This window comes from Lolium rigidum, chromosome 7 (assembly GCF_022539505.1).
Source record: "Lolium rigidum isolate FL_2022 chromosome 7, APGP_CSIRO_Lrig_0.1, whole genome shotgun sequence".
NCBI classification, from domain to species: domain Eukaryota; kingdom Viridiplantae; phylum Streptophyta; class Magnoliopsida; order Poales; family Poaceae; genus Lolium; species Lolium rigidum.
Genome location: NC_061514.1, coordinates 85,415,511 through 85,429,637, shown reverse-complemented (window position 1 = coordinate 85,429,637; position 14,127 = coordinate 85,415,511). Strand labels below are relative to the sequence as shown.

The 14,127-nt window shown below is 43.1% G+C and overlaps 1 protein-coding gene across 1 annotated transcript; it reads left to right on the top strand.

The window, feature by feature from the left end:
• The first annotated feature begins 10,044 nt into the window (after positions 1 to 10,044).
• LOC124674854 (vacuolar-processing enzyme beta-isozyme 1-like) lies at positions 10,045 to 13,759 on the top strand. Its single transcript, XM_047210908.1, has 9 exons — positions 10,045 to 10,068; positions 10,563 to 10,727; positions 10,911 to 11,067; positions 11,142 to 11,227; positions 11,339 to 11,538; positions 12,105 to 12,153; positions 12,217 to 12,423; positions 13,092 to 13,298; positions 13,376 to 13,759. The coding sequence occupies exons 2-9, from the start codon at positions 10,632 to 10,634 to the stop codon at positions 13,556 to 13,558; spliced, it is 1,185 nt and encodes a 394-aa protein (XP_047066864.1). The 5' UTR covers positions 10,045 to 10,068; positions 10,563 to 10,631; the 3' UTR covers positions 13,559 to 13,759.
• Positions 13,760 to 14,127: the final 368 nt, after the last annotated feature.

The window sequence follows — 14,127 nt, the reverse complement described above, 5'->3', positions numbered from 1 at the left end:
ATATGTTGTGTTTGTCGGGATCCGATGGATAGAGAATACCATGTTATGTTAATTATCAAGTTATTACCTATGTGTTGTTTATGATCTTGCATGCTCTCCGTTATTAGTAGAGGCTCTGGCCAAGTTGATGCTAGTAACTCCAAGAGGGAGTACTTATGCTCGATAGTGGGTTCATGCCTGCATTGACATCTGGGGGAGTGATAGAAACCCCTAAGGTTGTGTTGTGCTGTTGCCACTAGGGATAAAACATTGGCGCTATGTCCGAGGATGTAGTTGTTGATTACATTACGCACCATACTTAATGCAATTGTCCGTTGCTTTGCAACTTAATACTGGAAGGGGTTCGGACGATAACCTGAAGGTGGACTTTTTAGGCATAGATGCAGTTGGATGGCGGTCTATGTACTTTGTCGTAATGCCCAATTAAATCTCACCGTACTTATCATGACATGTATGTGCATTGTTATGCCCTCTCTATTTGTCAATTGCCCGACTGTAATTTGTTCACCCAACATGCTTTTATCTTATGGGAGAGACACCTCTAGTGAACTGTGGACCCCGGTCCATTCTTTTATACTGAAATACAAATCTGCTGCAATACTTGTTTTACTGTTTTCTTGCAAACAATCATCTTCCACACAATACGGTTAACCCTTTGTTACAGCAAGCCGATGAGATTGACAACCTCACTATTTCGTTGGGGCAAAGTACTTTGGTTGTGTTGTGCAGGTTCCACGTTTGCGCCGGAATCTCTGGTGTTGCGCCGCACTACATCCCGCCGCCATCAACATTCAACGTGCTTCTTGGCTCCTCCTGGTTCGATAAACCTTGGTTTCTTTCTGAGGGAAAACTTGCTGCTGTGCGCATCATACCTTCCTCTTGGGGTTGCCCAACGAACGTGTGAAATACACGCCATCAGTGTGCGAGACGGCCATAGACGAACTCATACATCTCATGGTACATCTTTCAATGAAACCTTTCATCCGAGGCGGTGGCGGGGAATGGATAGGGGTTGAAATGCATGCGGGCCACTATGAAATCCTCTTAAGATAGATGAGTCCAATCCTTGCATATGGGCTCGAGGGGATTTTTCTTTCTCCGCTTGGGTGCCGAGGAGACCGGGTTGGGATTGCCAACCGCTTTCTTGCAAGTAGTGGTTTTCTTGAGCTTTGAACCACTTGATCCTTGAACCCCCTTTCCCTTCACATTCACAATCTCTTCTTCCTCATAATCTGTGAAAAAGGAGTAAAGGTACGAGCATATGGGGTAAGAGCACATAGCCTAGGAGGAGAGCAACCATGGGACATAGTGTTACATAGAGATACATATATGAATAAACATTGGTGATAACAAATGGTCCGATGAAGGAATCGACACCAAATTAGTCATACTAGCATCTCTATATGACACTAGGCAAGAAGATATATGCTATGAGGATGGTGGAATAGCATGTGAGCATGAACCCTAGTGTTGCTCTAAATCCCTAAAGATAAGACAAGAAAGAGGGATTAGATGAAGGAGGAGCCCAAAGCATACCCGAATCGGAAGCCATCCTTATCCGTTCCCAACGGAGGATGGAACAAGAAGCTCAAGGTGGGTCGAAATCCTCAAGGACGTGCCACAACCAAGAGCTCCACAAGAAAGCTTCAATGGGAAATTTTGGTTGGAAGAGGTGGTAGATCAGGAGAATGAGGTGAAGATCCAAGCCTCAAGGAGGAGATTTGGTGGCTAGGGGTGTGAGGGAGAGGGAGAGTGGGAGCTTGAGGGAGAGGAGCCATGGAGGAGGAGGGTCGGATGGGGCAGAAAGAGGTTTACCCCCCCCGGCCCGTAGGCCAACCCAAGTGAAACGCCGGACCTTCCGACCCCAACCGAACCAGTCCGGGAGGCCGGACAAAAACTGTCGGCTTGACCAGTCCGGACCGAGGTCCGGGTGACCCGAAAAATCTTGCAGAACATAGACCGGACCGAGGATGGCGAAGTGGCCGGACCAGTCCGGCCTGTCCGGACAGTCCGGGGTTAGGCCGGACCAGTCCGGCTAGACCAAAAAAGTATCAAGCTCAAGAGAAGAACTTCCACTCCTATGATTTCGCATCGGATTTCAAAACATCTATGTGCTATAGATGAAATGTAAGGTAGAGAGATTAGGGTAGACACAATAAACAACAACGTTAGTGAACACACAAATCATCACATGTCCAATGGGAAACACGAACACGAGGGAGCAAATTGGACATGATTTGGATTTGAAAGACCAATGAACTTAGGGAGAGATAGAACTCGAAAAAGTTTGGCTACCAAGGACACAAGACAATTAAAAACACGTGAATCAAGAACCAAATAACCTTCTCAAGGGAAGGGGCGGTGGCCGAAGACGCCATGTATGAGGGTGTTAGGTGAACACATATCTTGGGTTCCACCTAACTCCTCGTCATTGAAGCTCACATATCACAAGGATATTAAGGGAATGATTTTCTTACTATGGGCATAATGGGGGAAGGGATATCCCAATCAATTAGGACCGCACTCCCCCTATTTTTGTGCCTACACCTAAACCAAATAGAAGTTGAAGAATAGGTATGTATGCAAAATGTTCAAGCCAAGCTCCTTCAATCTATGATATTTAGCTCATTCCTCAAGTAACAAAATCTTGCTTCATCAAGGGGCTTCGTGAATATATCTGCAAGTTGGTCATGGGTACCAATGAATGACAACTCTATATCACCCCCGGAGACATGATATCGAATGAAGTGGTTGCGAATCTCAATATGCTTCGTTCTTGTGTGTTGTACGTGGTTGTATGCAATCTTGATGGCACTTTGGTTGTCACATAAAAGAGGCACTTTATCACAAATGACACCGTAATCCTTTAAAGTTTGCCTCATCCATAAGAGTTTTGTGCACCCACTAGCGGTTGCCACATACTCGGATTCGGCGGTAGAGAGAGGTATGAAATTTTGCTTCTTAGAAGACCAACACACCAAGGACCTACCAAGAAATTGGCGTACCCCGGAGGTTGATTTCCTATCATCCTTATCTCCCGGCCAATCCGAGTCCGTATAGCCAACAAGTGAGAATCCATAACCCTTTGGGTACCACAATCCAAATTTTGGGGGAATGAACCAAATATCTAAAGATTCTTTTGACTGCCACCAAGTGGCTTTCTTTAGGAGCGGCTTGATACCTTGCACATACACCTACACTCAACACAATATCCGGTCTAGATGCACAAAGGTAAAGCAAAGATCCTATCATGGAGCGATATACCTTTGGATCCACGTCCTTACCACCGGGATCAAGTGCAAGATGGCAAGTGGTTGCCATTGGAGTCTTTGCACTAATCAAGTCCTTCATATTGAATCTCTCGAGAATGTCTTGAATGTACTTGTCTTGGCAATTGAATGTTCCTTCTCTCAATTGCTTGATCTCAAATCCAAGAAAGAACCTCAATTCACCCATCATAGACATCTCAAACTTGTCGGTCATAAGCTTTGAGAATTCTTCATTGAAAGCTTTATTAGTAGAGCCAAAGATAATATCATCAACATATATTTGGCAAATGAAAAGCTCCCCATCAACCCTCTTAGTAAAAAGAGTGGGGTCGATTAGCCCGAGTTGAAATACACGGTCTAGTAACAACTATTTAAGGTGCTCATACCACACACGTGGGCTTGCTTAAGGCCATAGAGTTCCTTGTCGAGTTGATAGACATGGTTAGGGAACTCGAGATCCTCGAACCCGGGAGGTTGCTTAACAAAGACCAACTCTTTTAGAGTTCAATTAAGAAATGCACTTTTAACATCCATTTGTTGCAATTTAAAGTTATGGTGTGAAGCATATGCAAGAAGGATACAGATGGACTCAAGGCGAGCCACGGGAGCATAGTTTTCACCGAAGTCAATGCCTTCCACTTGAGAGAAACCTTGAGCCACCAATCTTGCCTTGTTCTGAATGACAATACCATGTCCATCTTGCTTGTTCTTGAATATCCACTTCGTCCCAATAACATTGCGACAATCTTTGGGCTTCTCTACTAATCTCCATACTTAGTTGCGCTTGAAGTTATTGAGTTCTTCATGCATAGCATCCAACCAATATGCATCTTCAAGTGCATCAAAGGCTTTCTTTGGTTCCACCATGGAGATATAAGCTTGATGATCACTAAAGTTGGCTAGTTGTCTCCGGATGGTCATTTGCTTCCTCAAATCACCAACAACTTTATCAAGAGTGTGACATCTTCTTATCAATGTGTTGGAATCTCGTTGCTTGCGATGGGCTTCTATATCCTCAAAAGAGCTTTGAGGAATCACTTGGTCTTCTTGCCTATTTTGATCCCCGTCTTGACCATTAATTTGAGCTTGCTCAATTTCTTGAGTTTGCTCTTCATCATGAGGTTGATCTTGGACATCACTTGGGTAGGCACCATCATCATTGAGTTGTTCTTGTTCAACACTTGGTTCTTCTCCATCAATCTCATTAGGTTGATCGTTTCCTTGATCTTGCTCACAAGAGGGAGGGTCTTGAGCTTGTTCTTCGGTTGGTGTAACATTGTCCACAAGATCCGGAGTTTGTTGAGTTTGTGAGGATGAGGGTGTGGAGGTGATGGCAATGGCATCCACCTCACTTCTTGAGTCGTCTTTGTCATCTTCTTCTTCTCCAGAAGAATACTCCTCACGGGCAAGCAACACATACTTCAATGGCTTCTTGGTAATGTCATAGCCACTTTTCTTGACAAATGGCTTCTTGCGAGGGACCTTTGACTTGTCCTTGAGGATGAGCTTTCCACCATGATCTTCTCTATTCTCATATGAGCACTCGGCAATGAAGTGATCTTGATTGCCACAATTGTAGCAAGCTCTAACTCTTGGGCCCTTGGCATCTCCTCTTTGGTTTCCCTTTAACTTGTACTTGGAAGGGTCTCTCCAAAAGGATTTTGTGAGAAGAGCAATGTGACCATTTAGATCACGTTTGAGTTCTTCGGAGTGTCCTTCATACTTAGTTTCCCTCAAATCTTCATCATCCTCTACACAAACATGTGCCTTCAATGCAAGGTTTTCACTTGTCTTCATCCCAATGGCCCGGGCACGACTATCAACCGCAATATTTGACTCAACCTTGAAAGCATCCATTTCTTGCATGACATCATTGGAGGTCATTTGCTCAAAGTTGTGATCGTTCTTGAGAACCCTTAGATCGACCGATTCAAAGGGAAATAGAGCATTGATGCACTTCCTCTTGATCCAATCATCATCAACATAAATGGCACCAAGATCTCGAAAGGAGATAGCAAGATCCTTGAGACGTCGGTACATATCCTGATGATGTTCACCATCTTCCATGTAGAATCCTTCTGCTTTATTGCTAACCTCTTGGAACTTATTTTGCCTCATGCTTGAGCTTCCAAGGAATACTTCGGCGAGAATATCTCAAGCATCCTTGGCGGTCGTTGCCTTCTTGATGTAGGGTCTATCATCCTCGCTAACGGCTTGTTGAATCATATATAAGGCGGTGGTGTTGAGTTGACAATCAACCACTTCCCTACGAGACAAACCATTCGGATTTTGAGGCTTGTATCCTTCCACAACAATTCTCGATAGTTCAACATGAGGAATTTAAATATGACTTTGCCACAAGGAAAAAGAATTAGGATTAAGTGACGGTGGATCTCCTCGTGGATTAATGCGAGGGTGAGGAATGGGAGGATCCGGAGAATACACGAGCGGAGGAGCAACCGCCGAGTACACTCCGTTTGCATTAGGATATATCTTGGGAGGGGACTCACCACTACCCTCTCCATCCTTGGTTTCGGCCTCCGTAGGGGCACCAAGGGAGGTCTTATCCACAATAGGAGTGACAACCTCGGTAGTGGTGGTAGGAGGGATAGGAGGTTTATTGGCTTGCATAAAGCTCATCATCATCTCCCTTAATTCACTCATGGAGTCATTCATCGAGGATATTGACGATTTCAACTCCTTGATGTCCTCCATGGATGCAGGCTCCAAACTAGCAACCCCCTCTTCGGCCATACTCTCTTAGGCGGTAAAGCCCGAATAAGAGCCAAGGCTCTAATACCAATTGAAAGGATCGTATGACACCTAGCGGAGGGGGGGGGGGTGAATAGGTGTAATCTCAAATTTTAATGCTTTTTCAATTTAGGCTTGACACAAAGGTAAATTCTCTAGATATGCAACTATGTGAATTCACCTATATGACAAGATACAATCAACAATACACGATACAAGTAGTAAAGGTGGTGAGAGGATATAGGTAACCGAGGTGGAGCACATGGAGAGACAATGATATGATTCCCATAGTTCCTTCCTTGTAAAGGGAAGTACGTCTACGTTTGGAGGGGTGTGATGCCACGAAGGTCAACCAACGCCACGAAGGCTCACCCTATTCTCCGGTGAGCAACGCCACAAAGGCCTAGCCTATGTTCCACTAAGCGGTTGCCTTGAGGTCGCAACTGGCACCTTTAAACGAAGCTTGGGGCACACATCCACAACCAAATTGGAGGTTCCCAAATGCCACCCACGGAGCTTTACACAAAGAACTAGCTCCGGGATGACCTTACAAAGATCCACAAAGTCACACTAAGTAAACACGAAGAAATTGAGCGGTGGTCACAAATCGGTTTGGTGGGATTGTAGATCTAGGGCTTCTCCTTCACTCCTCAAAGAATCAAGGTGTTTGGGTGAAGGAGAAAGGAGATATAGATGAATTTATGAGGCGTAATAATGGTGGAGAGAGTGTGTAGGTCGTCACCGTCCCAAGGTAGAAGAAAGGGCTTTATATAGGTAGTTGACTGAAAATAGCCGTTGGAGGGGGAAGGGGTTGTGTTCCACCCAGCCGGACTGGCTGGGTCCGGTCGGGCCATTCCGGCCGGCCGAACTGGTCCGGCCAGTGGCCAGACCCGGACCGGCATCCAGTCTGAGAGCAAGGCACGTGACCCCGGACCAATCCGGCTGGGCCGGATCTTCCGGCTAGTGGCCGGACCAATCCGGCTGGGCCGGACCTTCCGGCTAGTGGCCGGACCAATCTGGCTAGGACTAGTCAGGTCCAAAATGTTCAGCAAAACCGCCTCTTCAACATGCACGAAACGGTGACTCTTAACAAGATGACTATATGGTGGATATTTGGATGTGTATAGGCTCAGCAACCACCACGACAACCTCTCGGTATCCCCTCTAAACAAAACGAGAAACCTAGCTCAAACCGAAACTAAACCGCAAGGTTTCTCTTCCTTTTCGCTTCTCGAAACCGGGGGGAACCACCATGCCATTTGCTCAAACTCTGGAATCTTGGCACAACTAGAGCAAATGGTTAGTATCCAAGTGTTGTTAACAAACATCAAAACCATTTGGACAAGAAATGTCCTTTCACAAATGCAATTCAAAGAATGCATATTATGCATGTTTGCATAATCTACAAGAACAGGGAGAGCCAAGGCCAAGACAGATTTCAAGGGCAACAAAGCAACTTCTAAATCAGATTTGGAAGAGCAAAGCCATCGTACCAAGGATTCAAGCTTTCACTTGGCGTTTCCTTCGGAGAGCTATCCCCACTGGAGCAAGGGCTGGTAAGTACTGGAAACACATTAATAAATTTTGTTGTAGGTGCGGACTGGAGGAGGATGATATTCACCTATTTTTGACATGTCATTTTTCGAGAGCTGCTTGGTTTATGCATCCTTGGTTTATTAGATCTGATCAACTTGTTCAAGACATCAATTCTTTGACCCAAGTCTTAATGAATTTGTTAAATATGAACCATCCTCATGGTACTCTTCAAAATGTTCTCACGTTCATGTGGTGCATTTGGAAATCAAGAAACGATTGCCTTTTTGATAGGAAAAAGGGAGCCCTATCAAATTAATCTTAATGCTCAAGCTATTCATGATAATTTGGAAACAGTGGATACTTTTGAAGCCGTCTTGTAGGTACAACCGAATCTTCATGGTCAACAGCAAACAACGACCACCCCTGCTCAACGAACAAATCTCCAAACTCTTCAGGATCAAGATACATGCCAACGTGCCCACGCACTTGTTGCAATCCCGGAATAGGGAATCACTCTTCGATTTCATCTTCTTGTTACAGGTGCAAAGGTGTTTGCTGATGCCTCTTGGAAGTGCATCAAGGTTCCAAATTTCCAGGTTTCGAGACGGGTATTGGAGTATTCCTTCGGTACATGGCAGACAATCAGAAATTTTGCGCCATGGTTCAAGCCTCCACTTCTGTTACAACATCAGTTCTACAGGCTGAAGCTAAGACATTGTTACTTGCTGCAAGATTAGCGGATCTACTACGGATACACATACCAACTTTTCTTACAGACAATCTGTCACTTGCGAAAATTGCAGCCAGTAAAACAATTAATCATGCTCTTCTGCATTGGGACTCCAGACATATCCTTGCAGATTTCTTCAACACTACATCCAGGTTGCACTCTCAGGTTTTTCACATCAGAAGAGATCCAAACGGTGTTGCCCACAATTGTGCTCATCAGGTGCTTAGGCAGGACCTAAGGCAGCCTATTTTTAGTTGTGTTTGTTCAGCTCATGCTACATGCCCTGCTATCTCCATCTTACAAAATTCAGTCTGGCAGAACTTTGTAATTCATGCTGTACTATGCAACTGAATAAAAATTTGACGCCTCTGGCATCTTTTGCCGTTCAAAAAAAAATCTTAAAAGACACATGTGTCATATAAACTTGGTTAAACTTTGAGAAATTTGAGTGAGAATAACCGAGCAAATTCAGTTAGTTTGGACCTAATGGAGTGCAATTAAAGTAGTCAGGACGACATGATTAATTTCGCTCAACTCTCATGTTTCTTTTGGAGGGAAAGTAGCTTTTTGAGCATTAGTATTTATTTTGTAATTATGAGGTTTATCTGTGCACTTTTCGGCTCCTGTTCACGTATTTAATTTGTAACATAGAAGTGCATACATGATGGACGCGTTTGGTAGCCTGGGCTGATTTTGGGGCTCCCCGGAGACTGACTCTGTGAGTATTAGCCCATTCAGAATGAGCTCCGGGCCCCTTTTGGTGATTTGTTTAGTTGCCTTGACTGCATCACTAGGGCCAAGGTGATTGGCTGCCTGCATCTTAGCCTAAATAGCCTTGCCAATGCAACGATTGGATGTTCGGTAGAATTACTGGTGATCTCACCGTTTCTCTGTACTGGTGATTTTACCATACTATCACCACCATGACACAAAGAATTACAATAGTTCATCCTAACAGTAGTGCAGTTCAAAAGCAGAGTCCCTAGCTACTACGGATGATAGTTCATAAGCATAGTCCCTAGCTATTACAAATGGGGTTTAAAATTACAGTACGGCGGTAAGCAAAGGGGTAGTTAGGGCGGTAATAGGGGGTTTATTCTTGTTCTTCGTCATCTTCTTTTCTTCTTCTGTGGCGTTACCTCTGTTCTGCCACATTGTGTTTGCCCACTCCAACCTCTTATTCTTCTGGTCTTCATTGTTGCCTTGATTAACACCATGGCCCATTTCAATTTCATTAGGCACAACAGTTTCTGGGAAGTAGTTATCTCCGGCCCAAGCTAAAATTCAGTTACAAATGATGCAGTAAATAAGAACCAACTTCACTTTAGTTTCTTAAATGTGAAAGGGTTTCTCATCAAAAACCTTAATTAAAACCTATTCTTCAAAGCAGCTGCACAAAAATGTCACACTGGGGCGTAGTACAGAAGTGCACATGTTATTCCTCCAAAATCATCGCACATGATACTAGTACGTAATATTTTTTTCTTCTCCAAGGAGTCAATCAGGACCAAACACAAGCCACCACGTCAGCCCGTAAGTGCATATGCAATGGTTGATAAGACGTCTTATCCTAATTCTGCCACAATCTAGATATAACAATAAACCATGATGTATAATAGATTATTTTTTAATTTTATTCTTAGTAATGAGACATCCTAAATTACGGCGAGACAAATTATCTCTTAGCTAAGAGAAGACAAAGTGTTTTTATCTTTCTCTTTACCCCACCTTAGCGTTTATCATTCGTGACACTCCAGAGGCTACGGGAACTACCGTCACCAGGTGAGAAATTGAGAGTTTTGAAGGCGGCTTTGGATGCTAGTAAATTTTTTAGGGTCCCTCTAGGCAGATTGCGAGCTAAAACTTTGGGCCAAAATTTCCCTATTAACCTCTTTTGGGACATTCAAACTCGAGGAAGCTTGAATCTTGTAGCTTCGAAACTGTGGGAGATTCCAAGCTAATATTTGCTCCAAGTTCTTGGTTCGTTGACCGAGCTAGCTGGGCTTTGTGTTTGCTCGAGTTGTTCTGCTTGCGTGGCTCATGTCCAAGTACATAATCTAGTGCGAGACAGTTAACTGGAAAACAAATATCACCCGTGTGAGGGTCATCTAGTGAGACAGTTAACTGGATAACTTGTTTTATAGATTATGGTCCTAATTAATTACTCGATGCAACTCTTATATGAAAATTAAATAGCACGCGCTTGGCCAAAATTGGATCACTGAATAATTCTGCATGTGCTTAATCAACATTGTGATGTTCTTGATGCGCGACAGGCCGATGTGTGCCATGCCTACCAGATTCTGAAGAGAGGAGGGGTAAAGGAGGAGAACATTGTGGTGTTTATGTACGACGACATCGCCAAAAACCACCTCAACCCAAGACCTGGGGTCATCATCAACAATCCTAAAGGGAAAGATGTTTACGCTGGTGTTCCAAAGGTATTACTTGGCTGTGTGCCCTTCAATTTTAGTTTCAAACAAATTGTGCATGTAATTCAAATTCCACACCTTAAATATACTGTACTTTCCAGTCGGAGATGATTGGTAGCTTTAGTACTGTTTGATGTAAGAATGCCTGGCTTTTTATTTCCAAGAGGCTGATCAACTTAACATGCATTGCAGGACTACACTGGTGACCAGGTCACTACTAAAAACTTCTTTGCAGTTCTCATGGGCAACAAAACTGCAGTTACTGGAGGGAGTAGGAAGGTGATAAACAGCAAACCGCAGGATCACATCTTCATCTATTACTCGGATCATGGGGGTCCCGGTGTTCTTGGTGCATACTCCCACATAAACGATATATTAAGACGATTTACTTGTGTAACTTAGCTAACCTTAGCAAGTTTGTAGGTATGCCCAACATGCCGTACCTTTATGCTGACGACTTGATTAAGGTGTTACGAGAAAACCATGCTTCTAAGAGTTATTCAAAAATGGTAAATGTTCTTTCTCTTCATTTCCCTAAAAAAAATACTAACATGGTTTATTTTTCACCTGGAAGTTATGCTTAGAGTCTTATCTGTAATAAAAATTTGCAATTTTGGCAGGTTATATATGTTGAAGCGTGTGAAAGTGGCAGTATATTTGAGGGTCTAATGCCAGAAGATCTTAATATTTATGTTACAACAGCAGCTAATGCAAATGAAGATAGTTATGGAACATACTGCCCTGGGACGGAAACACCACCTCCTCCTGAATACAATACCTGTTTAGGTGACGTCTACAGTGTTTCTTGGATGGAAGATAGGTAAGGATCGTCTGAAATATATTATGCTCTGCACCTGATATGTTTTCTGACACCTCATAAAACCTATATCCTTTTATGCATTTGTCAAAGGTATGTTTATAGGGCATATATATTTGAGATTTTAGTTAGTTCTGGATTATGATATAGTTGCATGATTTACATTAGCAATATTTGGTACTCCGTATGTTTATGCTTCCGCTAATTCCTGAGGTGAAACTCTTTTTGTCATAGTTAACCTTATGATAAAAATATACATATACATACTAGAAATTTGTATCTGCAGCCTGATTTTCAGTCCCTGATAAAAAAAAGGAAGTCATACTTATCACCCTCTACAAGACATGCCTTTGCATAACATGTGTGTGTGTGTTAGTACAGTCACTGGAAACCTTACTAATACAAATAATTTACAAGTCACACGGCACTCGCAATTGTAAGGAGCAAAGATGAGTATATACCAACGATGAGTGAATAGGCTTGGCAAGTATCAGCTGCTAGAGTAAGGTTCTTCTAGCAGTTTTCTATAACCATGACACTGTTTTGAACCATCTGATCCTACTTGGCAGTGAAACTCACAATCTAAAGAAGGAAACAATCAAGGATCAGTACGAGGTGGTAAGTCTCTAGTACACTTTCTTCATTCTGGTTGGTGGCATCTATTCACTGCTTTCTTGGCAGGTTAAAAATAGAACTTCAGGCTCAGATAGGGTCAATAGGGGTTCTCATGTCATGGAGTATGGTGACAAGACATTCAGGGATGAGAAGCTTTTCCTTTATCAAGGTTTTGATCCTGCAAATGCCAACATCAACAACAGGCTGCTTTTGCCTGGCCTGGAGGGTGCAATCAATCAGAGAGATGCCGATGTTCTTTTCATGTGGAAGAGGGTAAATTCCAGTTATTTCTTCAGTATCATTTAGCCCAGTTATTTCCTGTCTAGTTCATCTTATTTGCTATAACTACATGTAGAATCAAACGCTGCTGCACGAAACAATGCGTCTTTCTGTGCTATGACTCACAAACTCTTATGGATACTGCATACAAATACTCCAAGGGTAGTGGGTACACAGCATGTAGTGGTCCATGAATCTTGAATTTTGGTTCCTTGGTTTTTTTTAATAAAATATAGAAATTAGATTTCTGAGGAATTTTAGATGGAATGTAGAAAATTATACTCGTAGAAAAAGAGGAGATATTTCTGGTGGTTTTTTAAAATCAAAAAAATTATCTTATTTTGTGATTTCATCCTTTGCATAAAAAATGAATACTTTTGCTTAAGCTTGCGTAAGAAAACCTTTCACATTGACCAATCAGAGTATAATCTATATGGTGTATTTGGGGGGTTTAACTAGAAGCCTCATAAACAGGATTATGTACCTTAGGCTTCTAAATACAGATATAGCTTGTTTCAACTTGAGAATATAGGTGATAGTATTCTGAAAAATAGCATAACTTGACGGTTTGAGCTCATAGCTTCCAGCTTAAGCTTGCGTCCTCTCATGACAGGCGCAGGTTTGGCACAACATTATCTGCTAATGTATCTTCTCGCTTTCAGTATGAGCAGTTAAGTGAAGGATCAGAAGAGAAGCTGAGGGCTCTCAGGGAAATCAAAGAAACTGTGCTACACAGGAAGCATCTCGACAGCAGCATCGATTTCATCGGGAAGCTTCTCTTTGGATTTGTAAATGGGCCTTCAATGCTTGAGGCTCCTAGAAGCTCTGGCCAACCATTGGTTGACGACTGGGATTGTTTGAAGAGGATGGTGCGTCTAAATTTTCTTTAATTTTAATCTGATAATTTGTTCTGTTTCCTGATACTCGTGCTGATGCCCATTGCCAGGTGCGGGTCTTCGAATCCCACTGTGGATCGCTCACTCAGTATGGCATGAAACACATGAGGGCGTTCGCAAACATATGCAACAACGGCGTCTCCGAGGCTGGGATGAAGGAAGCAAGCATCAGCGCCTGTGGCGGTTACAACTCGGCGAAGTGGAGCCCACTGGCTCTGGGTCACAGCGCCTGACCCGCGCCGCAGTACATGGGAGCAACAGCAGATGCTCCAGAGGTTCCTAGACCTCATATGTGTACATACATGCCATTGATACAAGAAACTACCCCATAGTTCGTCCCTGATGTGTGTGTTGGGTTCATCAGTAGTTTATGGTCATGCCTTTGTAAATCAAGTTTGACTGCAATCAAATGAAAGGCGATGACACAAGTAGTATGTGAATGTTTCTGCATGATAATGCCCCCTGATTGTGACTGCAAGCAGTTGGTAGGCCGTTATTAGGAGCAAAATTGATGACCCGTAGGCCGTAGAATTGTGATCCTTCCTCGTACACATAGGTTGCCAATTTGCCAAGTAGATTTTGTGATGACCCTCGTAGTCATTTTACATACACTTGACGATGGGTGTACTGAGGAGTGGAACAGTGTGTCGAATTAAATGAGCCAATTCAACCAAAAGACCGCATAGAGCTAGCCAATTATATTCAACACCTCCCTCAAGTCCAGGTCGGTGTGACTTTTTTTTTAGATCTCACACAGGCCTTAGATGTATATCCTTGATTTTTTAGGGACTCTGCAAATATT

Bases quoted from the DNA above. Each gene is read 5' to 3' on its own strand.
- LOC124674854 (XM_047210908.1), top strand. From the start codon at position 10,632: ATGTACGACGACATCGCCAAAAACCACCTCAACCCAAGACCTGGGGTC. The intron at 11,228-11,338 runs GTAAATGTTCTT...CAATTTTGGCAG, and splicing joins CTAAGAGTTATTCAAAAATG to GTTATATATGTTGAAGCGTG. The intron at 11,539-12,104 runs GTAAGGATCGTC...CCTACTTGGCAG, and splicing joins GTTTCTTGGATGGAAGATAG to TGAAACTCACAATCTAAAGA.